Raw genomic sequence first — 26,354 nt, forward strand, 5'->3', positions numbered from 1 at the left:
TTTTTTTTTTTTATTCATGAGAGACACAGGGAGAGAGAGAGAGAAAGAGATAGGCAGAGACACAGGCAGAGGGAGAAGCAGGGTCCATGCAGGGAGCCTGACGTGGGACTCATCCTGGGTCTCCAGAATCATGCCCTGGGCTGAAGGCGGCCCTAAACCGCTGAGCCACCCGGGCTGCCCAGACCCCCATTTTATTTTTTTTTTTTAATATTTTTTTTTGAATTTTTATTTATTTACGATAGGCACACAGTGAGAGAGAGAGAGGCAGAGACACAGGCAGAGGGAGAAGCAGGCTCCACGCACCGGGAGCCCGACGTGGGACTCGATCCTGGGTCTCCAGGATCGCGCCCTGGGCCAAAGGCAGGCGCCAAACCGCTGCGCCACCCAGGGATCCCCAGACCCCCATTTTAATAAAGAATCTTGGATAAGGGCACTTAGGTGGGTCAGTCTGTTAAGTGTCTGCCTTCTGCTCAGGGTCCTGGGATGGAGTCCCAAGTGGGGCTGCCTTCTCAGCGGGGAGTCTGCTTCTCCCTTTGCCCCTCCCCCCATTTGTGTGCATTCTCTCTCAAATAAATAAAATCTTAAAAAAAAAAAAAAAGAAAGAAAAGAACCTAGAATGATAGAGTAGGGTCCTAGCTCCTCCACTTACTAGGTGTGTAACACCGGACAAATTGATTTACCTCTGTATGCCCTAGTTCTGTAAAACAAAGGTAACTTTCTTGTAGAAGTAAATGAATCAATATATAAAGAACTGGAATACTGCTTGGAACTTAGTAAAGCGTTCTATAAATATTAAGCATTACTATTTTTCTATCCCAGACTAACTCCAAAGCAAGGGACTTGAACACTGAACAGTACTGGATCTTCCCACTACCTCTTTTAACTAAATCATTCATTCATTAACAAATAATTTCCACCTCTGTGGGGTCTGCCAATGCTTTAGGTGCCAGGAATACTGCAGAAAACAAAATCCATGTTCTCACGACTGGGGAGGGAGTAAACAGACAATAAACAGCCAAGGAAAATGCCAGGTAGTAATAGGTACCTGCAGATGACTCAATTAGGGTGATGTGATGGGGAGTCCCTAGGTGGCTTTTCATTTGAGGATCAAGGAAAACCTCTTAAGAGGTGACACAAACAAATCTGAACAGGGAGCCAGCCATGCCAACATTTCTAGAATATTTTCAACTGATCATGCCTACTGCTCATCTCTCCAGCCTCTTCCTACAAGTGCTCTAATCGTGCTCTGTGCCAAATTGCTTGAAAACACCAGGATCGTCTTCTTCCACCATGCCTTGGGCCCAGGCTGTTCTTTCGGTCCCCTATAACCGAGGAAGTGTCCCCTTGGACCCCATCGGAGTTCAAAATATGAACTTCCTCAAGGGGGATCTCCATACGTCGGAAAGCAGGGTGCTGGCCCCAGACTCCTCCCAAGTCAGAGCCCCCTTGGGTGGCTGTAGATTTCCTACCTGTTCAGTCCCAGGTGTATGACAGTTAAGAATTGCAAAGTAGGGGATTCCAGGGTGGCTCAGTGGTTTAGCGCCTGCCTTTGGCCCAGGGCGTGATCCTGGAGCCCTGGGATGGGTCCCGCTTAGGCTCCCGGCGTGGAGCCTGCTTCTCCCTCTGCCTGTGTCTTTGCCTCTCTTTCTCTCTATGTGAGTGTGTGTGTGTCTATCATGAATAAATAAATTTAAAAAATCTTAAAAAAAAATTGCAAAGTAACAGGATGGTTCACAAGAATACCCGTGAGCCCCTGTTAAAACACAAAATCCCCGTCCCCAACCCAAACCTCTTTAATTAGAATCTCCACGGAGGAGCCTCTAAACATCAGTTCAATTGTGGAAATATCCTGATAGCTGAAGGGATCCTGGTTTTGGAGAAACATCGTAGGTACTGGATGCCCAGGTTATGTCGCAGGCGGGCTCTGTACTGAAGGAAGTGCTCTGGGATGTTCGGCACAAACAAGTTTGCCCACAATGACCCATCAAAATAACTGGCAAAAGCAAAAGGCAAAGGCCCTTCTGTGCCTCCGCCATTGAGGGCACCTTTCCTTTGGCTCTTGGGACCGTTAGGTGACACGGAACCCTCCTCAGTCAGCACACCTTAAGGTATGCTTTAGCCCCAAAAAACAAAAAGGGAACTTGCGCGGCCAGTGGGTCGGTGCTTGGCCTGACCAACTTCCTCCCCCCGCCGCCGTTGTAACACCCGGTGACCACCAGAAAGTTATTCCTCCGGGCCTGTTCCTCGTTGGGACAAAAACCTAGCGCAGGAGGTGGCTGGACGTTACATGTGGCGTTTGCGCAGCGCTCACAGACATCCGCGACCGTCTTTATTAACAGCCCTCAGGAGGCAGCTTCGGACACGTGGCCCGAAAGAGAACCACCTGCAGACGGCGCAAGGGGGGGGGGGGCGGAGGCGGGCCTCCAACCCGCGCGCTTTGAACCTCACGGTCCCCGAATTTCCGGAGGTCTCGGGCTCATCGGCGGAGGGAGAAGCGGGCGAACACTTTCTCCTCGGCCGCCGGGCGGCTCGGCGTGGAGAGCGGGCCGGAGCCGCGCGTAGGGCCGCCTGGCATCTGCGAGGCCTCCGGAGTCAGCAGGACCCTGGACACTTTCGGGAACCGGAGACCACCAGTACCCAGCCTCCCGGGGCTCGGGAACAAGCGGCGCCAAAAACGGCCGTCTTACCGCGCAGGCGTCGCGAGCGCGGGCCGCGGAGGGGCACTTCAGGAACCGCGCGCCCACTACCCAATCAGCGCCGGCCCTGCACAAAGCGAGTCCCGCCCCCAGGGCGCCGCCACCGAATACCCTCCCCCTCCCCTGCCCGCTTCGGCCCGCCCACTCCCGCCTGCGCCCCGCCCCGCGCCGTTCTTGGGTAGAGGCTCGCGATTGGCCCACGGGATGGGCGCAGCCTCTGATTGGTCGAGACGGAGTCACGAGGGCGCCGTCGTCGCCTTTCCAGAGGCGATTACTGGGCAGGCTCAGTCTTTCGCCTCAGTCTCGAGCTCTAGCTAGCAGCCAAGCGTACGCGCTCCGGGAACCTCTCGTACCCGCGGCCGCCATCGACGTCGCTTGGATTCTTCTGGGCTCGTCTGCGCCACTCGCCCGCCACACACTCCGCCGGCATAAGCCGCCATCATGGTGAAGCTCGCAAAGGTAAGAAGACGGCTTGCGCAAGCATGGACGTCGAGGCCTGCTTTCTGAGGAGCGCGCGCGCGGCGCCGCGAGAAGGAGGGCCTGCGCGCCGTCCCGGGCGCGTTCGAGGGCGCCATGCTGCGGGAAATCTCGCGCGATCGGCGGGGAGGTCTCGCGGCTTTTGGCTATTTGGTAGCGTGGTGAAGAGCTTCGGCAGGTTCCGCGGGTGGTTGGTGCGGCGCCGAAAGACTTAGGGACTGAGTGGGGAGGGGGCGCTGGGCCTCGGGGTGGAGGGATGATGCCGAACTCCTGCGACGGGCCCAAGCGGGGCCCCGCCTCCTGACGCACGTGCCTCAGCGCGCTGCCCGCCACGTGGGCCGCGCCGCGTGTGTCCCGGCGTCTGCGGAGGGGACTTGGAGGGGAGGCGGGGAGCTGCGGGATGGTTTTAGATGGAGGCCCCGTGGCCTGTGGGCCCCGGCCAGACCAGCGGGCGCGAGGTGGGCTTCAGGAGGAGGCCTTGCCTCGTGCTTTCTGCGCCGTGCTGCGCGCACATGGTGACCTACGGGGTATCCCCACGTGGCTCTGCCGGGTCTGGAAGGGGCGGGGTTTTTTTTTCCACGGGAAAGAACTTAATGGGCAGACCAAAGGTAGTAAGATTAAGGTCTGATTTTCTTTTATAAAAGTCTTGAAGATCCTGCCCCCAAATTTGGATTCAGGCGACTGTGTAAGATCTGGTGCTAGAATTTACCAAAAGCTTTTTTTTTCCCCCCCCAGGTGTGGTTCTCCGCCCCCGGTGAAAGGCTATGAATTGTTGGCCGTTAAAATTGGCCAGTTGTAGTCCATTAAAATCATGCGTGATGTAATGGTCGATTTTGGAAGTATGGTTTTAAAAACGGATGTGCTTAACGAAGGGAAAAGGAGGAGGGAGATAATATTGTGTAGTTGCATTTTTATCCTTGGGTTTTTGTAAAACCTGACAGGAGTAATGGGGTGGGGGTTGACAGTTGCTTTTTTGACGTTGGCTTCGATAGTGTCCATGTTAATTTTTATATCTAGCATTAGGAAATGTGGACTTTATGTAGGGAGACGGCTGCTTTTTACTCTTAAGAATGATGGCATAATATGAACGGTCAGATGTTGTAGGTGTAATGTGCGAAATGTCTGTTTTAGGCTGGTAAAAATCAAAGTGACCCCAAGAAAATGGCTCCTCCCCCAAAGGAGGTAGAAGAAGACAGTGAAGATGAGGAAATGTCAGAAGATGAAGATGATGACAGCAGCGGAGAAGAGGTAATTATATACAATTTTATGGAGACGTGTGTTAAACTGAAATGGAGAGCTGAAATAGCTGATACTGGATGTATGAAAATATTGGCAAAAATAAGATTATATTCATTGAGTATGGCCTGCTGAGATTGTTTTCCAAGCTCTTCATTAACATGTTGATATAGGTAAGTATTTGAATTTGAGAGAAAAAATTGGGAGTCCTCTTTTCATGTGCATTTTTTGTAGGGCTTGGCGTTATACTTGTGTTCAGCCGTGACATTTTTCTAGTTTGAGTATGTTAACCCACCCTACTAGATAAATAAACAGCCTGGACTATTAACTGTTAAGTAAATGGCATTGCTGTGCATTTATTCAGGTCTGAGGTTAGCTTTACCAGATTCCTTTCCTAGCCTCCAAGCAGGATTGATTTGTCTCATTGTATAAGAGCATTGTGATACTGGTTACTGAACATCTTGGTGTGGGTTGAGCGTTGCCACCTCACTTTGTGTTAACCTATTACTGTTCTTGGTTATTGTTTGCTTACTGTAAAGACAACTGTTGTATTTGTGTTCAGATTTCTTGTTTAGGATGTAATCAATATTTTACTGATGATATGGTACCCAGTAAAACTAGGAGTGAGCAAAAAAAAGTATAATTTTAATGTAGATGAAGGATGGTTTTTATCAGCTTTAAGGTGCTTACTCTTTACTAAACTTAAGAAGAGTTAACTATCCAGTGTATTTGATACTCCTTTACTGGTCTTAAGAACAAGCCTTCAATGAACTACTGCCCACTGTAGGACCTCTGAATGATTCAGTAGCATCTAACAAGTAGAGCTTTCTATGTGCAAGACTTTTAATTACATATATATGTCAACTCCTAATCTAACAATATGTAAGGTTGGTGCTGTTATCCCTTACAGAGGAGAAAAAAAGTCGAGGTTTAAAATTTTCTTAAAGCCTGCTTTAAAGTTGCGGTTATAGTGTGTGAGGTATTTTAGCTGTTAAAAACGGGCTCCATATGCTTGAGTATTTTACCTGAAGATGAAGGCTGTGATTTCTGGCACATGGTTCTGTAGTTTAGCATGCTAACATAACATCCAGTGCATGTGGGTCTGAAACCAGAACAGTGTTAGAATTTAGTCTCATTGATGGGACCAAGGCTGTCTTTGGGTTTGGAAGAAGACTTACATTTGGTTTTATTTGTTCTTTAGGTTGTTATTCCTCAGAAAAAAGGAAAAAAGGCTACCACAACTCCAGCAAAGAAGGTAATGGTTTCCCCAACAAAAAAAGTCGCAGTTGCCACACCGGCCAAGAAAGCAGTTGTCACCCCTGGCAAAAAGGCAGCAGCTACACCAGCCAAAAAGGCGGTTGCACCAGCCAAAGCAGTAGCAACACCTGGCAAGAAGGGAGCCACACCAGGCAAGGCATTGGTAGCAACCCCTGGTAAGAAAGGAGCAGCCACCCCAGCCAAGGGAGCAAAGAACGGTAAGAATGCTAAGAAGGAAGACAGTGATGAGGAAGATGATGATGACAGTGAAGAGGAGGATGAGGAAGATGAGGATGAAGATGAGGATGAATTCGAGCCAACAGTGATGAAAGCAGCTGCTGCCGCTCCTGCCTCAGATGAAGAGGAGGATGAGGAGGAGGACGATGATGAAGACGACGACGAGGAGGATGAGGATGAGGATGAAGATGGTGAGGAGTTCTTTGGCTAGTTTCTAGGCTACTGTTGTAAGATACCTCAGGGTAAGGTTTTGGCAGTAATTATACGTATACCATGACAATCTGGGAGTTAGATGAACATTTTTCCAGGGATTTTCCTGAGGTGTTCATGGTACACTAAACTCAGGTTATCTAAAATGTTTGCCTGCCCCTGAGAAAATACTTTTAGTGAGTGTTTTTCATAATGGCGGATTTTGCTTCCAGCTGATCTGTTTGTTAATCCCTTCCATAACTGCTAAGCACAGTGGCATTGATAGGAGTCTATTTCCTTTAGATTTTCCTGGAACTAATGTTGGTTTTTGGGAGGATTCTCTTGAGTTTTTGACTTTTCAAACTCAGACTTCATTTTCAGACTCTGAAGAAGAAGCTATGGAGACTACACCAGCCAAAGGGAAGAAAGCCCCTGTGAAAGCTGTTCCTGTGAAGGCCAAGAGCACAGCTGAAGATGAAGATGAAGAGGAGGAGGATGAGGATGAGGAAGATGACGACGACGAGGAGGACGAGGATGATGATGAGGAGGAAGATGAGGAGGAGGAGGAGGAAGAAGAAGAAGAAGGTAATCAAGTTTTCATCTGAAGTACGCTGTAAAAGTATTATTTAAAGGAGGCACTTGAAGGGGCATCTCTGGATCCGTTGGCAGAGCATGCGACTCGATCTTGGAGTAATTAGAGCTGCATGTTGGGCATAGTTGAGTTTAAAACAAAACAAAAAGGCACTTCAGTGTGTGTGGCTACTCACTGGTAACCAGATTGTTTGAAATCTTGTTCAGAGCCTGTTAAAGAAGCACCTGGAAAACGAAAGAAGGAAATGGCCAAACAGAAAGCAGCTCCTGAAGCCAAGAAACAGAAAGTAGAAGGTAACTTGGAGAATGAGGGATTGGGGAGACAATGTAATGACACCTCACTGCACAAGTGATGAACAACAAAGGGACTTAATACTGAGACATGATGTAATACGATGTCTGATGTGCTCTGTGTAGTAATGACGTATTGGAAGTTGAAGTTCATACCATACTTTACAAATAGACTAATTTGAGTTTGTTTTATGTAGCTACAGAACCAACTACGTCATTCAATCTTTTTGTTGGAAACCTGAACTTCAGCAAATCTGCTCCTGAATTAAAAACGGGCATCAGTGACCTTTTCGCTAAAAATGATCTTGCTGTTGTGGATGTCAGAATTGGTGTGTCTAGGTGAGTATGAGGGAGTTCTGCACATTACTGCTGGGTTTGGAAGTCTTCAAATATTAGACATTAATGTATTCAGTAATGAGATTTGGTGCTTATGTTCCTAGAAAGATCTAAAATTGTTGGAATTGAAGAGCTATAATAGTGAATGATTTTATTAGGTTTTTTTCTTGGTGCTTATAAACAGGTTCTTTTGTTGGTTAATATTGATGGTTACAAAAAAAATAAAAATTAAAAAAAATATCGATGATTACAAACAGTATGGCTAATAAGACCTCAAAGGTGAACTCAGCATCATTTCCCCGTACTTAGACCTTGCTCTGTAGCAACAGTTTACAGAGCCTTGACTTCTTTTAATACTATAGGTGCATTTTTATTTAATCCTTGTTTGCATCCTGACATTAGTGTAACTGCTCGCCCAGTATGTGTTCTCTAGCTTATATTTTTGTGGGTTTTTTCCCCCTAGTCATAATTTTGCCTTTTTCATCTTCTCACTCTATAGGAAGTTTGGCTATGTGGATTTTGAATCTGCTGAAGACCTGGAAAAAGCTTTGGAACTCACTGGTTTAAAAGTCTTCGGCAATGAAATTAAATTAGAAAAACCAAAGGGAAAAGACAGTAAGAAAGGTATGTAAGACTAGGGTAATTTTGATACTACTCTCTTACTTGTTAGTAGATATGTATCTAGTTGGGAGCTAGGTGGCTAGTGTAAATAAATAATTTAACTTTTTATCCTTGGTTTCCTTACAATTTGAGAATTGAATGAGTTCAACTGTTAAATCCACAGCTTGCTGGTGTTATAAATTCCTGAGTTAGGTAAGCAAGAATAGACCCTTTTAAAAAATAATTGGTTAATATAGAGGGAGCTTTTCCTTGCTGGAACTGGGTTAGATCCCAATTGCACTTTTTGTATCCTTTACCTTCTCTGTATTCACTTGCCATATTCAAAAATGTTCATATGTTTAATTGATTTCAGTTACAGTAACTTGTGTTTTTGCCGTTGTTACATGTCCATACTAGCAGAGTGCCTTGTATATTGTAGGATCTCCAATTATTTGTTGAACAAAACTTTTCCATTAGTTGATTTTTATGGGGAAGTGTCTTTTAAGCCATACATTTCCTATTTTGTCTGTTTATCTAGATCGAGATGCAAGAACACTTCTGGCAAAAAATCTGCCTTACAAAGTTACTCAGGATGAATTAAAAGAAGTATTTGAAGACGCTGTGGAGATCAGATTAGTCAGCAAGGATGGAAAGAGTAAAGGGTATGTTTTGTCTATGGATTGTTGAGTTTTATTAAAACCAATGCATTTCCTTGATTTTGTAAAAAATTTTGATCTCACTTTCCAAAGTGTGTGATTTTGGCCAAATTCATCTTCAACCAGTGCCTCAATTTCCTGTCTGCACAGTGGAGCTAGCATACTTAAATCCATAGGGTGATTTTAAAAGACAAGCTAACATGTATAAAGTGCTGTGAAATGTGCCTAGCTTTGTAAATAATAGCAGTTACGCAGTGAAGTGGGGTCACTAGAAACAGTTTTTCAAGGTGTACTTGGCAATCTTGGGTAGTACAGGAGCAAAGTTTTAATTGGAACACAGAACATAGCAGAAAACCAGAACATTTCAGTTTATTTGAAACAACTTTTTTATTGTACTCTTTGAAATAAGGTTCTGTTGCTGAGATTAAAACATTTGTTAAAAGACTATGGTTTTTAAAAATGAGTTCTCGGGACCCCTGGGTGGTTCAGCAGTTAAGCGTCTGCCTTCAGCTCAGGGCATGATCTGGAGACCCTGGATCGAGTCCCACGTTGGGTTCCCTGCGTGGAGCCTGCTTCTCCCTCTGCCTGTGTCTCTGCTTCTCTGTCTCTCATGAACAAATAAAATCTTTTTAAAAAATAAATAAATAAAAATAAAAATGGTTGTTGTGCCCCCCCCCCCTTTTTTGCAGGATTGCTTATATTGAATTTAAGACCGAAGCTGATGCAGAGAAAACCTTCGAAGAAAAGCAGGGAACAGAGATAGATGGGCGGTCTATTTCCCTGTACTATACTGGAGAGAAGGGGCAAAATCAAGATTACAGAGGTGGAAAGAATAGCACTTGGAGTGGTAAGAATTTATAGAATTCCAGGATTGACAGAGGGAAATCTTTGCATCTTTGAACTTTCCTAAGTTAACTAATAAATTAGATGTATGTAGGTATCAAACAAGTTATACCTCTGTAGTGATGATCATTCAGTTGAGTAAAAGCTATACAAAATCATTTTGTTTTAGAACACAGACAAATCTAGCTTTTGTGTGTTTTTTACTTTAGCTTAGATGGTGTGCATTTTTAAATTATAATCTAGATATTCTAGGAGCTTGTAGACCAATATTTTTTTACATCTCTAGGTAACGGAGGAAACCGTGCATGACAAATACTTAGTAACAAATACTTAGTAACAGGTGGAAGTCCACCTGCATCGACATTGTCATGTTAATAACTCTTTGCAAGTGTAGAAGTTCTTGAATAAGGTATTATAGCCGTGTCTAAACTTTAGGACCATTGTTTCAGTCTTCATTTGGCATTTTTTTTCTTTGTAGGTGAATCAAAAACACTGGTTTTAAGCAATCTGTCCTACAGTGCCACAGAAGAAACCCTTCAGGAAGTATTTGAGAAGGCAACTTTTATTAAAGTGCCCCAGAACCAAAATGGCAAATCAAAAGGGTAAAATAATTACATCTTTAGGTTATCAACTATGGCCTCTAAGAATGTTTTGCATAGATCTAAAGAAGGGGGGAAGGTAAATTTTTTCCTGGATGTTACTGGAAGCTGAATCCTATAAGCCTCCACAAGTTGGTTTAAAGAGTATCATTTAGGTATATTCTTGAGGTAAAAGGCTTGGTGGCATTAGATAATATAGGAGCCGTGTGCTTGGTAACTTGCTCTGAGTATTGATTATTCTTCCTCAGGTATGCATTTATAGAATTTGCTTCATTTGAAGATGCTAAAGAAGCTTTAAATTCCTGTAATAAAAGGGAAATTGAAGGCAGAGCAATCAGACTGGAGTTGCAAGGACCCAGAGGATCACCTAATGCAAGAAGCCGTAAGTTATATTTATTAGGGTGTGGTGGTGTGGGTCGGCACTCCTTAGTGTGCTATGCTGCATTGGTTGTTTTTTGTCCAATTTAGAGCTGGACATTTGTGTTTTCCTCTTGTTGCTGAGTGAAGGATACTGGATATGATGACTGATTATCTGAGAAAATAATTGATGAGATCAAGAAAATTCCTCTAGATAGTCAAGTTCTGATCCAGCTATGTCTTCTCTGAGCAGCACATCTGCCTCTGGTTACTGCCTTGTGCGGTGATCATAAAAGCTGTCTGCTTAGAGATTGCCGCTTATTTGCATTGCTGCTCCTGCTTTCCATAAAGGATCTGAGACCGGATCTCTGCTGTTTTGGTAATCATTGTAAGCTTAAGATAGTGGTGATCTATGACTTCTATTTTAATTAAGCACTAGTTTGCTAAGTTTCTTTTACCTGTTTTTGTTTCCAAACAGCTTTTGAGTGAAAAGCAAGCTTCTGCTAAGATGAGCATTCTTGGCCTGTAGTTCCATACTGGACATTGTTGAAAGCCAGCATCCAGTTAAGAATTGTGGCTTTAGGTAAAATGTACAATTTTTCTTCCGTAGAGCCGTCCAAAACTCTGTTTGTCAAAGGTCTGTCTGAGGATACCACAGAAGAGACATTAAAGGAATCATTTGACGGCTCTGTTCGGGCAAGGATAGTCACCGACCGGGAGACTGGGTCCTCCAAAGGGTAAGATGATCAGGGAATGAATGTTCAGTGTCTGCCTAAGTAGAGACTGCCCCCCCGCCCCCGCAATCTAGTGTATCTTCTCATTGAGCTCCTTTCTGTCAATTGGTGGCAGTTTATGGATTCGCACGAGAAGAAGAGACAATTCACAGTTAGCATTATTTTACCTTCTGTCTTCACAGAGGTATATGTTGCTGTTTTGTGAGACATCTCTGAGGTTCAAGCAGTCAATAAAACCAGTTTTGAGCTTCTGTGGGGAGCTACTATTATTACTTGTGTCTTAGTGTTGAGCAAGTTTACTTCCTATGGGATCACTGTTCAACATGTGAGGTTAATCTTGGCACTTGTTTTGGTATGTGTTGTATAACGGGCAATTTCATTTTGCATTTTAGGTTTGGCTTTGTAGACTTCAACAGTGAGGAAGATGCCAAAGCTGCCAAGGAGGCCATGGAAGATGGTGAAATAGATGGAAACAAAGTTACTTTGGACTGGGCCAAACCTAAGGGTGAAGGTGGCTTTGGAGGCCGTGGTGGAGGCCGGGGTGGCTTTGGAGGCCGAGGTGGTGGCAGAGGAGGCCGAGGTGGATTTGGTGGCAGAGGCCGGGGAGGCTTTGGAGGTAAGGAGGCTGCGGGAGGGACTTCCTTGTAATATGCATTGAACATTGTGTGGCATATGCACTTCAGAATGTGCTCAGAACTCCGGGTTCCCTGGATCAATCTCTCAAGTTCTCATATGATCACTCTGGGGAGGGGAGGACTCCTGGCAGCTTTGTACTCATTCTTTAATGATGTTTTGCTTTCCTATAGGGCGAGGAGGCTTCCGAGGAGGCAGAGGAGGAGGGGGAGACCACAAGCCACAAGGAAAGAAGACGAAGTTTGAATAGTTTCTTCCATCCCTCTGTCTATCCCTCTTCTGTTTGAAAGAAAAGGACTCTGGGGTTTTTACTCTGTTACCTGATCAATGACAGAGCCTTCTGAGGACATTCCAAGACAGTATGCAGTCCTGTGGTCTACTTGGAAATTCGTATAGATAACATTTCAAGGGAGATACCCTGTTGGTTTTGACTGGATATTCATATAAACTTTTTAAAGAGATGAGTGATAGAGCTAATCCTTATCTGTAAGTTTTGAATTTATATTGTTTCTTCCCATGTACAAAACCATTTTTTTCCTACAAATAGTTTTTGTTTTTTTTTTTTGCGTTGGGGGGTGTAAAGGAAAGCAGAATGTTTTATCATGATTTTTGCTTCAGCAACTTTGGGACAAATTAAAAGTCCTAAACTCTGGTGCCAGACTTGTACTTCCTCCTGGACTGTCCCTGAAGGTGGAGCATGGCAAAGCCAGCTCTGCCACTCCAGATCCAGCCCACCACCCATGCTGGAAATACTTAGTTGGTTTCAAGCATCCTGGCTACAAGTTTTGGTGAAATGCCTGGTAAGGTGACATGAAAGGCTTGTATTTTTTGTAAGTCCTCCAACAACTTCAGGTTAAACTAACGAGAAGGGTCTTAGGTATTACACTATGTTCAGTACTCTCTCATTTAAGTACTCCTTGTTCCCTCTGCCTCTACTAATAAAAGTTAAGGGCCACATGAAAAGTCTTTGCCAAGGGATTAACAGGATTACTAAACAGTGCCCCAGATGCTACAGAGCAGAGATTTTTTTTTTTTTTAAGATTTTTATTTATTCAGAGAGACCTAGGCAGAGAGAGTAGCAGGCTCCATGCAGGGAGCCCAATGTGGGACTCGATCTGGGGTCTCCAGGATCACACCCCAGGTCGCAGGTGGCACCAAACTGCTGCACCACCAGGGCTGCCCTCAGAGCAGAGATCTTAAACCTAAGCTATCCAAATCCAAAAGCCGGTGGATTATAGCCACCTGTTTTAGAATCCGACTATTCCGTGCCAAATCAAGTTGTAGAAGGGGCACCTGGCCAGTACAGCGTGCAACCCTTGGTTTCAGGGTTGTGAGCTTGAGCCCCACATTGGATATAGAGGTTACTTAAAAAAACTTGAAAACACACACTCTACACTAGGAGGGATTTGTTCAGCTTAGAAGGCAGTCTAAAGCAAATAAATGGACAGTTGATTTTTGTCCTGATTTTCACTATGGGGTGAGGAAATCTAAGCTCCGCATACCTGTGACTCAAACCAGTCCTGTTGGAAGTACTGTGGGGGTAGACAGATGGCCTGCTTGGAGGGTGAGAGTGCCAGTGGAACTTTGCTGCTGGGAAGAAAGGTCAAACTAGCAGGAGGGTATTCTCTGAGCAGTCAAACCTAGGAAAACCTTGGCATCGTGTTTCTCCAGATTCAGATGTTTGAATTGGAGCATATCAAGGATACTGTAAGTCTGTTAGCTCTTACATGATAGCAAAGCTGAATGGAATTCTGACTGCCATAATGACAAAATAATGTCCTACAGCTGAACTTATTGGAAGGCCTGTGAGGTTGGTGCTAGGATCTCACACCCAGGAAAGGATGACTGTAGGGCTTTCGTGACCCTATAGTCTTTTCTCACATGGGTACTTGCCCCGATAAGCTTGCAGGTTTAAGTAAACCTGAAAATAAGGTTATTTGGCCAATTAGGAACATGAATTAGGGTTGCCATTACTCCAGGCCCAGCACAGCCAGTGCTCAGGTCTCAAATGCTGTTTGCATAGAATTTGACCACCCAGAGGTGGGGTTTTTGTGGGTTCCTTGCTAGAGGGAAGGGAAATATACTCCATTCCATTAAACTTGCTCCCATACCTTTTTCCTTAATGCGAGAGCACGGAGAGGGAGCAGCAGAATGCCGTGTGGGGCTCAGTCTCAGGACCCTGAGATCATGACCAGAGTAGAAGAGAAATGGTTAACTGAGCCACCCAGGTTCCTCTGTGAATACTTAAAAAAAAAAAAAGATTTTGAGGAAAATGAGAGCATGAGCCAGGGGGAGAGGGAGAAACAGGCTCTTCTCTACTGAGTAGGAAGCCAGACATTGGTCTCCATCCCAGGATCCCGGGATCATGACCTGAGCCAAAGGTGCTTAACTGACAGCCGCCCAGGTGCCCCTGTATTTTAATATAAAAGAGCTAATGTGCCTGGGCTATGCCAGGCATTTACCTCATCCCCTCTGTAAACCTATGGACAAGACATTTAAGGTATATTTTCACTTTCACACTATGTGATTTATCACCATTAAAGAAGGGTGACAGTCAAGCCCTGTTCTTACAGGTTGTTCCAGAGGTGGTACCCTGACTTGTGTGGAATGGAGAGGAATTTGGAGGGTTGTTGGTAGCCCCAGAAGGCCAAAGGGGAACATTCAGGCTTTTATTTAGGGACTGGGATCCTGCAAATTTCTTAATCCTAGGCCTCCCTGATGGGTGGCTTGCTGTTGTGGATTTGGTGGGTTGGGTGAAGATGTTGCAGCCATTTTAGAAAAGTTCTCTACCAAATGGTTGTCCCCACTTCTGTCATTCTTCCAGCAGGTGGCAGCACATCCACAAGGATGTGGAAATCTGAGGCTTCGTTTTAGGCCAATGTGTCTAACTTCAAGCTTAGCCTCAGATTAAGTGCTGGGGTTTGGGAATCTGTAGAAGCCCACTCAGCACATTTTGGAGAGATTCTGTAGAATCCATGGAGAACTCCATTGTATTGAATGCTTGTCTTGTGCCCTTTCTCAGTTACCCCTTTTTCTGTGGTTAGTTCACTAATAATCTCTTGTATCTCAGTGTCTGTCCCCCTCAGCCTAAACAAGTGCCAAAGCTTTTCTCATTAAAAAAATTGTCCCCTGACCCGACCTCTCCTCTCAGCTGTTGCATTTCCCTTCATTTCCAAACTTTGAGAAGGATCACCATCTGCTTCACTGCAGCATCTAATAGATGATCCCTCCTTCCAGTCTGAAACTCCCTTTAGAAGATGGGCACCACAGATGGTGGCTTTGTGACACTGGGCTGAGGTGAAGAGGGAAAGAAGAGGACAGCTCTGGGATTAGATCTTTTCAACATGCTCATTCAGGTCAGGTAACACAAGTCACTTAGGGTAAAGGCCTGGAGAGTTCCTTTTGCTGGCCTTCCCATGGAAACGTGAACACACATGTCCCTGCCAAGCTCTTAAGTAGAGGGGCTTGGTTTTGTTCATTGTTCTGTCTTTGTGGACCCAAGACAATCAATGCCTGATGTATAGTACTTGGTTAAGCGATGAATGAAGAAACTGGGGAAACTCCTTCCCTTAAATGTAAGGAAAGCTGTGCTAGCAGGAGAGATCTGGGCGCAGAGTTCTTAACATTTGTGTGGAGGGGATTCTGGTAAAGCCTTTGGATCTCAGAATAATGTTCTCAAAATTATTTATTTAAAAGGATTACAGGGGTGCCTGGCTGAGCAGGTGACTCAATCTCAGGGTTGTGAGTTGAACCATGTTGGGTGTAGAGATTACTTAAAATCTTGTAAGGGAGACCAATTATATTAAAGTTAGTTTTTATTAAAAAATTTAAGCACAGTATTTGCAATAGAATTCTGTGTCCACTATGCAATAGATAAAATGTATTTGCATTTAAAATAGGGAGTTTGCGGCAGCCCCGGTGGCGCAGCGGTTTGGCGCTGCCCACAGCCTGGGGTGTGATCCTGGAGACTCAGGATCAAGTCCCACATCGGGCTCCCTGCATGGAGCCTGCTTCTCCCTCTGTCTGTGTCTCTGCCCCCACCCCCCCCCATGAATAAATAAATCTTTAAAAATAAAATAGGGAGGGGATCCCTGGGTGGCGCAGCAGTTTGGCGCCTGCCTTTGCCCCAGGGCGCGATCCTGGAGACCCGGGATCGAGTCCCATGTCGGGCTCCTGGTGCATGGAGCCTGCTTCTCCCTCTGCCTGGGTCTCTGCCTCTCTCTCTGTGTGTGTGTGACTATCATAAATAAATTTAAAAAAAAATTAAAAATAAAATAGGGAGTTTGGTTCCAGTAATGATGAATTGGCTTAAAACAGACTAACCCTCCTGTTGATCACAACTAAACTGTACAAAATATAAATCAACTTTAAAGGCGTTGGACAAATAGTACCAGTTAGAAAGTGGAACAGATGTCTGTCATCCTTCAAAGGAGTACTGTGTGAGATCCATCTTTAACCAGCTTTTCCTCTGGAGGTATTCCCCAGTTAGTATGAATCCTCAGAGTTTAAGCAGAAGGGGGTGGCGTGTGTCTTACCCCACTGAGGAGTCAGTTTGGAGTTTGAGTCTGGAAATTTTCCTAAAAATACAGGAGATACAGAGCCATAAAATCTGCACACTTAATTGCCTTAAAATTCTGGGCCAAGTCCTAAGTTATGTATAGGGCAAGTTTCTAATGAGCCCAGGGGAAAACAGTGGAAAGGTGAAAGCTGGCTACAGATGCCAGCAGTTGACTGGTGCTAGGGAGACATTTGGAATTCAACTTCTGTCCAGTTAGAGGGTTTTGTTGTTTTTTACTTAAGATTTTATTCATGAGAGACAGGCTCTCCATGGGGAGTCCAATGCAGGACTCCGACTCCATCCCTGGAATCCCAACCTGAGCCAAAGGCAGATGCTCCACCACTGAGCCACCCAGGTGCCCCAGTTAGAGTGTTTTGATACGCACTTCAAGCTTTTCTTTGAAACTTAGAAGGGTTATTCTGTAGAAAGAAAACCACGTTCCAGGCATTAGGACTAAGGGCGAAATCAAAATAAGCCCGCCCTAACAAAGCCTAAAGCTTGAAATTGAGCCCCGACATGGTCATGGTGATCTGTGGGGAATTTAGTTGCCTACCAGTACAAAATTGTTCAGAGGAGAATAGAATTCAAACTCTACAGGGCAATAAATGCCATGGCCAGGAAGCAAAAAATTACTAGGGGTGCCTGGCTGGCTTGGTCTGTAGAGCATGTGACTTTTCATCTTGGGGCCATGAGTATGAGCCCTATGTTGGCATATTTTTTTAAAATAACTAAGCATGCAATAAAGTATGAAAATGTAGTCCACAATCAAGACAAAAGGCCAATAAATGCATAACTCACATGTTGAAATTTGTAGGGAAGGACTTCGTTACAAGTAGTTAAAGATAGGGATGCCTGGGTGGCCCTGTGGGTGAAGCATCTGCCTTTGGCTCAGGTCAGGATCCCAGTGTCCTGGGATGGAGCCCCTAGTCATTGTGAGCCCTGCTCAGCGGGGAGTCTCCTCCTTCTGCCCCTGTCCCCCCGCTTGTGCTCTCTTTCTCTCAAATGAATAAAATCTTTTAAAAAACCAAACATTGTTAAATAATTTTCAGGAAGGGACACCTGAGTGGCTCAGCAGTTGAGAGCATCTGCCTTTGGCTCGGCGTGATCCTGGAGTGCCAGGATTGTATCCTGCATCGGGTTCCCCGCAGGGAGCCGGCTTCTCTGCCTATGTCTCTGCCTCTCTCATGAATAAATAAAATCTTTTAAAAAATAATTTTCAGGGAAAGATGAATACATTTAATAAAGAAATGGTGAATTTCTGGAGAGAGATGGAAACTCAACCAAATGGAAAGCCTAGAATTGAAAAAATATCTGAAAAAATTTCAAAAGGGCTTAACCACAGAAGAAGGGATCAGTTAACTAGAAGACAGATCAATAGAAAATATTGGCAGAGTTCAGGACATGCTACCTCAAAACATAGCATCTTGGCATATTGAATATTTCAAGCTGAAGGAATTTGAGAAGCAGATGTAGGACTCTGACCTTCCTGAAGCAGCTCATAGACCTTCAAGTGCGAGGTGCCCTCCCTATACCCAGAGGAAAGGAGCACCCTTATTTCTGAAGATGAACACTGAGGAATTTGAGGAACAAGCCTCGCTGTCCTCCTGTTTAATGAACTTAGCTCATACCTATGATCTGTTCCCACAATCCTCCACTCTTCTACAAACCTAACAAAGACCCTCAGGTGACACTTTTCCCCCTATGTTATCCAAACTGAAGCTCAAAAAAGATCGAAGAACAAATGAAAAAGCCTCAGTGACAATAGTGAATTGTCTTAATGTGTAATTGAGTCCATGAAGGAGAGGAGAGAATAAATGGGGCTGAAAAATAATCCTTGAAAATTTCTAAATTTGGGGATCCCTGGGTGGCTCAGCGATTTAGCACCTGCCTTTGGCCCAGGGCGCAATCCTGGAGTCCTGGGATCGAGTCCCACATCAGGCTTCCTGCATGGAGCCTGCTTCTCCCTCTGCCTGTGTTGTGTCTCTGCCTCCCTCTCTATGTCTATCATAAATAAATAAATCTTTAAAAAAAAAAAAGAAAATGTCTAAATTTGATGAGAATCCACAGAGCTAAAGAAGAAAGCCAGATTTCTGCACATATTTCATCATAATAGTTGAAAAAAAATACAGCCAAAAAAAAAAAAAAAAAAACCAACCCTGTTACATGCAAAGGAACATCTGTAAGAATGATGGCTAAATTGTTATCAGGAAAAACGTAAGACAATGAATGATTATATATATAATATATATATATATATCTTTAAAATTTATTTTAGCATGAGTGAGGGGATGGGCAACAGGAGAGAATCTAAGCAGATTCCCTGGTGAGCACGGAGCCTAGAGCCCGATGCCCGGCTCAATGCCATGACCCATAAGATCATGACCTGAATCAAAACCAAGAGTTGGAAGCTTAACTGAGCTACCCAGGCACCCAACAGTGGACAATACCTATAAAATGCTAAATGAAAAGCAATCCAGAATTCTATGTCTACAAAAGTATTCTTAAAAAGCAAAGGAGAAGTAAGTCACTTTCAAATAAGTGAAGATGAGAGAATTCATTAGCACACTTAAAATTCAAAAAAATACTAAAGAAAAATTTTAGCTGAAGGGAAATGAAGGGAAATGACTGAAGGGAAATGATGTCAGATGGAAAGCTAGATCTACAGGAAGAACTAAAGAGCACTAGAAGTGGTAAATAATACTCTCTTTGAAAGGCTACTGTCTAAAACAAAAGCAATACACATATTATGGGGTTTCGAATATATGTAAAAGTGAAATATATGACAATAGCACAAACTAAGTGAAATCATATGGTTTTGAGATTCTTGTATTACACTTAAACTAGTATAATGTTAATTCACAGTAAACTGTGATAAGTTAAAGATGCATATTGTAATCCTTAGAGCAGTCATTAAATAATACAAGGAAGAATAGCTGAAAAGCCAGTAGAGGACATGGAATACTAACTTCAGAAAGAGGAAATATTAAAAAAAAAAATCAAAATAAGGCAGGATAGAAGAACAAAGATTAGGTGAAATACTAGAAAACAATAAGATGATAGACTTAAACTCAACCATGTAAATAATTACAATAAGTGAAAATGGACTAAGCAATTGAAAGGCAGAGATAATCAAACTGGATGGAAACAACAAGAGCTACACTATAGGTTATTTACAAGAGATGCCTATTAAATAGAAAAAGGCAGAAGTAAAAGGATGGAAAAGCATATACCATGCAAACACTAGACATAAGAAATCTGTTGTGGCTATTTTTTATAAGATTTATTATTTATTTACTATTTATTATTTTCTCTATTATTTATTTATGAGAGACAGGGAGAGCATGAGCAGAGAGAGGGAGAATTAGGCTCCCTGCTCAGCAGGGATATGGGGCTCGATACCAGGACCCTGGGGTCATGACCTGAGGCGAAGGCAGACACTTAACCAACTGAGCCACCCAAGTGCGTGTGTGCATGTGTGCGTGCTTATGTATCTATCTATCTATCTATCTATCTATCTATCTATCATCTATCATCTATCTATCATCTCTACATCCAACAGGGGGCTTGAACTCATGACTCTGAGATCAAGAGTCACACATTCCTCTGAGCCAGCCAGGTGCCCCTGTTATGGCTATTTTTAATATCAGAGTGATTTCAAGATGAGGGGTATAACCAAAGATAAGGACATTTCATAAAGAAGAAAAAAAATCAGTTTCAGATAGACATAGCAATCCTAAGCATGTATCCTCCTAATAAAAAAGTTTTATAATATGCAAAACAAAAATTGACAGAACCAAAAATAGAAATAGATACATTGGGCAGCCCCGGTGGCACAGCGGTTTAGCGCTGCCTGCAGCTTGGGGTGTGATCCTGGAGTCCTGGGATCGAGTCTCATGTGAGGCTCCCTACGTGGAGCCTGCTTCTCCCTCTGCCTGTGTCTCTGCCTCTCTCTCTCTCTGAATAAATAAATCTTTTTTTTAAAAAAAAGAAATAGATACATTCACAGAGTTGGAGATTTTAACATCATTTAATAATAGATAAAGTAAGTACACAAATATCAGTAATGATAAAGAAGGACTGAATGTTGCTGGCCAATTAGACCTAACAGCTGAAAAATACACATCCAAGTGCACATGGAATATTCACCAAAATATTCTAGGCCACAAAACAAATCTCAAGAAATTTTAAAGATTGAAAAACATGCATAGTATATTCTCATGTTGAAATGAAAAAAATAAATTAGAAATCAATAACCATAAGATACCTAAAAAAAAAAATCCCTAACAGGGTGCCTGGGTGATTTGGTTAAGGTCCTGACTTTTGGTTTGGGCTTAGGCCATGGGATCCAGCCCATATCTGGCTCTGAGCTCAACTCAGCAGGGAGTCTGCTTAAGATTCTCTCTCTTCCTCCCCCCCTCCCCACTGTACTCTCTCTTTCCTTCTTTTTTTTTTTGTACCCTCTCTTTCAAATAAATAAATCTTTAAAAAAAACTCTAAATATTTGGATATTAAGTACACTTCTGAAAAAAACATTCTGACTGAGTTAAAGTAGAAACCCCAAGGGAAATTAGATAATATTGCAAAGGGAATGATAAAACATTTTGTGATGCAGCTAAAGCAGTGTGTAGATGGAAATTTATAAATTTCAATGCTTTATAAAGGAATGGAAAAAAGCTTTAAAATTAGCTAAGTTTTTAGCTTAAGAAGGTAAAAATGGAAGAGGAAATTATGCTCAAAATTTGCAGAAAAAGGAAATAATAAAAATAATGAAAATTGCTAATATAGGAAAATCAAGGTAAATGTTAATTCATTGGAAAGACTAAAAGGATGAGTATAATTGATAGCAAGACTGATGAGAAAAAAGAACTGAGGCGCTCCTGGGTGGCTCAGTTGGTTAAGCATCTGCCTTTGGCTTAGGTCATGATCCCAGAGGCCTGGGATTGAGACCCAGTCAGGCTCTCTGCTCAGCAAGGAGCCTACTTCTCCCTCTCCCTCTGTCTGCTGATCCACCTGCTTTTGTGCTATCTCTGTCGAAAAAAAAAAAGCATCCGTCTTCAGCTTAAGTCATGATCCTGGAGTCCCAGGATCCAGCCCCATGTTGGTCTCTCTGCTAGGTGGGGAGTCTGCTTCTCCCTCTCCCTCTGCCCCTCCCCCTGCTCCTTCTCTTTCTCTCAAATAGATAAATAAAATCTTAAAAAACAAAAAAAAAGGGAAAAGATCTGAAAACACAAATAGCCAATAATAGGAATGAAAGAGGAAATATCACCACAGATTTTACAAATATTAAATATAAGGAGGGATAGTATGGACAGCTCTATTCCAATATGTTTAACAGTTTAGCCAAAATGAGCAAATTCTTTGACAACAAAACTTTGCAAAACTGACACAAGAAGAAATGGAAAATCTGAATAGCTAGCCCTGCAACTATGAAGACATTGAACTTATCATTTAAAACACTCCCACAGGGATCCCTGGGTGGCGCAGCGGTTTGGCGCCTGCCTTTGGCCCAGGGCGCGATCCTGGAGACCCGGGATCGGATCCCACGTCGGACTCCCGGTGCATGGAGCCTGCTTCTCCCTCTGCCTGTGTCTCTGCCTCTCTCTCTCTCTGTATGACTATCGTAAATAAATAAAAAAAAAAAAATTTAAAAAAAAAAAAAATAAATAAAAAAAAAAAAAAAAAATAAAACACTCCCACAAAGAAAACTCCAGGTTCGGACAGCTTTTAAGTCAATTCTGTCAAATGTTTAAGGAAGAAATAACACCAATCTTACACAAACTACTTCAGAAAATAGAAAAGGGAATGCTTTCCAATCTGTTTTATGAGCACTGGTTTATGATATGACGAGGACTTTACAAGGAAAAAAAAAACAATATCCCTCATTAGCATAAACAAAAAATTCTTTAGAAATATTAGCAAACTAAATCTATCAATGCGTAAAAATGATAATACATCATGACTAAGTGGGGTTTATCCTCAATTCAAATTTGATTAATATTTAAAAATTGGTATAATTCACATTATAGAATGAAGGAAAAAACACAAATGTCCAAATGAAAGTAGAAAAAGCACCTGTCAACATTCAATGATCAATATTCATAATAAACAAAACTCAACAAACTGATGAACACCTATGAAAAACGCACAGCTTGTATCATACTTCACAGTGAAATGTTGAATGTTTTCCCCCTAAGAGAATGAACACAAAATGGATATCTGCTCTCACTATTTCTACTTAATACTGTATTGGAAGTCCAGTGCAATAATAAGCCAAGGAAAAGAAATTAAAAATCATAAAGATGAGAAGGAAGAGCTAAAACTTTTTATTCACACATGATATGCTCTGTCTACGTAGCAAAATCCTAAGGAATCTATCAAAATAAGTACTATCGCTAAGAAGCAGAATTATAATGGTTACAAGGATGTAAGATCAACATAAAAATCAGTTCTATTGGGATCCCTGGGTGGCGCAGCGGTTTGGCGCCTGCCTTTGGCCCGGGGCGCGATCCTGGAGACCCAGGATCGAATCCCACGTCGGGCTCCCGGTGCATGGAGCCTGCTTCTCCCTCTGCCTATGTCTCTGCGCCTCTCTCTCTCTCTCTCTCTCTCTCTCTCTGTGACTATCATAAATAAATAAAAATTTAAAAAAAAATCAGTTCTATTTATGTACAAAGCACCAAGCAATTGAAAAATACAAATTAGCATTTATAACTGCATTAAGAAAAAATACAAAAAAAAATCAAAAAAAAAAAAAAAAGAAAAAAGAAAAAATACAGACAGCCCTGATGGCCCAGTGGTTTAGCACCGCCTTCTGCCCAGGTATGATCCTGGAGACCCGGGATCAGGTCCCGCATCAGGCTCCCTGATAGAGCCTGTTTCTCCTTCTGCCTGTGTCTCTGCCTCTCTCTCTGTGTCTCTCATGAATAAATAAATAAATAAAATCTTTAAAAAGAAAAAGAAAAAATACTTAGCAATAAGCTTTTTTGTGTATATATGTACACACATTTAGTTTTATTCTAACAAAGAGACTTGTATAATTTTTTTATAAAGTGGGGCTTGAACTCAGATCCTGAGATCAAGACCTGAGCTAAGATGAAATGTTGGATGTTTAACTGATCAAGCCACCCAAGCCCCCTGCAACACTTGTACAACTTTAACTTGTAAAACTGAGCAGCCTCTTTCCAGAGCAACAAAAATTTTAAATAAATAGGAACAAAATTACGATTGAGAATGTCAATTCCAAATCCTACAGGTTCTTCTGTTTATTTTACCAAATGACAGTGCTCAAGTGATCATCTGGAGAAAATTTTGTTTTGAAAGTGTCATTTTAAACTGCAAAGACATCCATTAAACATCACCATTAAACGTGCCAAAGGAGAAGCCAAACGTCAAAATGCCCACTTAGCCCACCCAAACATCTCAAACCCATCCTTTGCTAAACTTTCATAGCCCCATTTTTTAAAGTTAAAATTTTTTTAAACTAAAGAAAGATACACGTTGGTAAGATGCCAACTGTCCATATTCACATGGAGATAGAGTGTAATCTCTCAACGCATATACAGACACAGGAGGGGAAAAAGCTAGAATTCTATGCACTGCTGCACAGGGACCCAGCACCTTCCAGCCTCCAGGGAGCTAAGGGAGCAGAAGGGCAGGTTTGTTTTGCATCCCCCCCTACAGACAACAATGGTGTTCTTTCTATAAAGTTTTTGTTGAGATAGGAAGGGATGGAAATGGATTTGGATCAGAAAGGAGCAGAGATTCCCCCCTCCCCCAATTATTCTGCTTAAGATTTTTTCCTCTCAAGGTAGTTGAGAACCTTTACTGGTGTTAAAGAGTAAAAAGAGGGTGCCTGGGTGGCTCAGTTAGTTAAGTGTCTGCCTTCAGCTTAGGTCACCATCCCAGAGTCCTGAGTTCGAGCCCCACATTGGGCTCCCTGCTCTGCAGAGAGTCTGCTTCTCCCTCTGCTGCTCCCCCTGCTTGTGCTTTCTCTCTCTGCCAAATAAATAAATCCTTAAAAAAAAAAGTGTGAAAAGACACCTCAAAAAACAGGGCGACAGAACACAAGAGGGGGGGGGGAAAGACTGCAACCTGCTCCCAGGAACTGGAGAAAATTTAGAAAGGAAGGCTGGAATCCATGTATTCCATTACGCAGCTTCTTCTTCATCCTCTTCTTCTTTCTCCTCCCCTACATCTTCTTCATCTTCATCCTCATCCCCGTCTTCATCAATATCTTCCAATTCTTCATCATCATCACCTTCTTCTCCTTCCTCTTCTTCACCACCCACGTGGGGAGCCGTGCCGTCATGGATTGGCCACAGACCATCTCGGACAACCTCTCCTCACTCACCTGCCCCTGCGTCTGAGTGGTCAGTAAACAAGGCAAAGATGCTCTCTGGCTCCCCACGCTGTGTCCTCCTGCTGGCTTTATTCTTTATTCTGACTTGAACTTTTTGTCAAATCCTTTCCAGATTTCCACTTGACTTCAGTGGACTTTGAGGATGGATCAACACTCAGATAAAATTCTTGGGAAGGCACTTTATTTTCAAAGTAAGAGTTTTCACCAAACTAAAAATCTATTCTGTAACCTGATTTAATATCTTCAAATTTCTGTCACTTCTACTCTTGGCAAACAATGCAGTGCCTCTTCATCATCCTCCCTAAGCAATGCAGACACTTGTGGATGGCCGTCAAATGTTGTTACCCCCAAAAGGTGGGATTTGGGCCATTGTTTTGAATCTCTTCAGAGAAAATGGTTGGTAGAGTTTGTAATATTTCTATTCTCCTTTCAAAGTCTCCTCACTGGCTTGTCCATTAAGTCTGTCTATCGCATTTTGTGCTTTATCGATATCGATATGTTCAGTTGTCTCTTGCTCTTCTTTTTCTGAGGCACACCCCAGGTTTGTGGATGTTAAGATGTCATCCTCTCCAAATTTATAGACTCAAACCAATCATCATATCGTCAGCGAACTTTTTAGTAGAATTGACAAGATGGTTTAAAAACTTATATGGAAATGCAAGCCGAATAGCCAAAACAATCTTGAAAAATAAATGATTTCAAGATTTATTACAAAGCTGCAGGAATCAAGGCTGTTTGCTCTTGTAAGGATAACTATATAGATCAATGAAACAGAGGAGGCATTCTGGGAGTAATTCCTTATATACATAGTTAATTGATTGGTTTATAATGGTAGTAAGGCATTCAATGGGGAAAAGACAATCTTCTCAACAAATAATGTTTAGAATCTAGGTATTCAATGTTTTTTTTAAAAAAATGAACCTTGGGGTGCCTGAGTGGCTCAGTAGGTTAAGAGACTGATTCTTGATTTCGGCTCAGGTCATGATCTCACAGTGGTGAGATCCAGCCACTTGGAGGGCTCCGTGCTGGGTGTGGAATCTGCTTAAGGTTCTCTCTCTCTCTCTTTCTCCATTTGCCACTCCCCACTCTCATGTGTGCATGCTATCTCTCTCGTTCTTAAAAAAAAAAAAACTTCAACTTTTACTTCACACTACATACAAAAATTAATTCAAGATGGATCACAGATCTAAATACAACATGTAAAACTTCTGGAAGAAGCTAGAAAAAGTTTCTAGTAAAAGCTTCCAGAAGAAGATGAAGGAGAATATCTGTATGACTTAAGGGTAGGGAAAGATTTCTTAGGATTCACAGGACATTAAGTATAAACGGAAGGGAAAAAAATGCTAAGTTGGACTTCATCAAAATTAAAATGTCTGCTCAGAAGACACTGTTAAGAAAATGAAAAGACAAGCCACAGGTTGGGAAAAAATATTCACAAAATGTATTTCCAATAAAGGATTTGCACTCATAAGATATAAAGGATAAATCCATAAGAAAAAAAACAACCCAATATAAAGTCTAGTGTTAAACAGACCCTTTATAAAAAAAAGAAGGTATCTAGATTCGGAGAAAAAGCACACACGAAAAAGTGCTCAACATTAGTCAGCAGAGGAATACAAATCAAAACCACAAGAAGATACTACATACCCACCAGGGTGGCTACAATGAAAACTACTGACAGTGCAAATGTCAAGGCTGTAGAACT

At 42.7% G+C, this 26,354-nt stretch overlaps 1 protein-coding gene, 3 non-coding genes and 1 pseudogene across 4 annotated transcripts; 4 read left to right on the forward strand and 1 right to left on the reverse strand.

The window, feature by feature from the left end:
• Window positions 1-2,978: 2,978 nt before the first annotated feature.
• NCL (nucleolin) lies at window positions 2,979-12,384 on the forward strand. The gene is made up of 14 exons (XM_055300048.1): window positions 2,979-3,155; window positions 4,305-4,421; window positions 5,611-6,094; window positions 6,474-6,677; window positions 6,891-6,977; window positions 7,172-7,313; window positions 7,810-7,934; window positions 8,449-8,572; window positions 9,256-9,413; window positions 9,888-10,011; window positions 10,257-10,390; window positions 10,976-11,102; window positions 11,492-11,715; window positions 11,906-12,384. Exons 1-14 carry the CDS (start codon window positions 3,138-3,140, stop codon window positions 11,980-11,982), a joined length of 2,145 nt encoding a protein of 714 aa, XP_055156023.1. The 5' UTR covers window positions 2,979-3,137; the 3' UTR covers window positions 11,983-12,384.
• LOC129494029 (small nucleolar RNA SNORD82) lies at window positions 7,026-7,091 on the forward strand. Its single transcript, XR_008661285.1, has one exon. It is a non-coding gene; the product is annotated as a small nucleolar RNA SNORD82 (small nucleolar RNA).
• LOC129494030 (small nucleolar RNA SNORD20) lies at window positions 10,521-10,599 on the forward strand. The gene has a single exon (XR_008661286.1). It is a non-coding gene; the product is annotated as a small nucleolar RNA SNORD20 (small nucleolar RNA).
• Window positions 11,177-11,311, forward strand: LOC129494024 (small nucleolar RNA SNORA75). Its single transcript, XR_008661281.1, has one exon. It is a non-coding gene; the product is annotated as a small nucleolar RNA SNORA75 (small nucleolar RNA).
• A 12,053-nt stretch (window positions 12,385-24,437) lies between the features above and the next one.
• On the reverse strand, window positions 24,438-25,248 carry LOC129523185 (protein SET-like; annotated as a pseudogene).
• Between the last annotated feature and the right edge of the window lie 1,106 nt (window positions 25,249-26,354).

The sequence above is a fragment of the Nyctereutes procyonoides genome, unplaced genomic scaffold, assembly GCF_905146905.1.
Source record: "Nyctereutes procyonoides isolate TBG_1078 unplaced genomic scaffold, NYPRO_anot_genome, whole genome shotgun sequence".
Classification (NCBI taxonomy): Eukaryota; Metazoa; Chordata; class Mammalia; order Carnivora; family Canidae; genus Nyctereutes; species Nyctereutes procyonoides.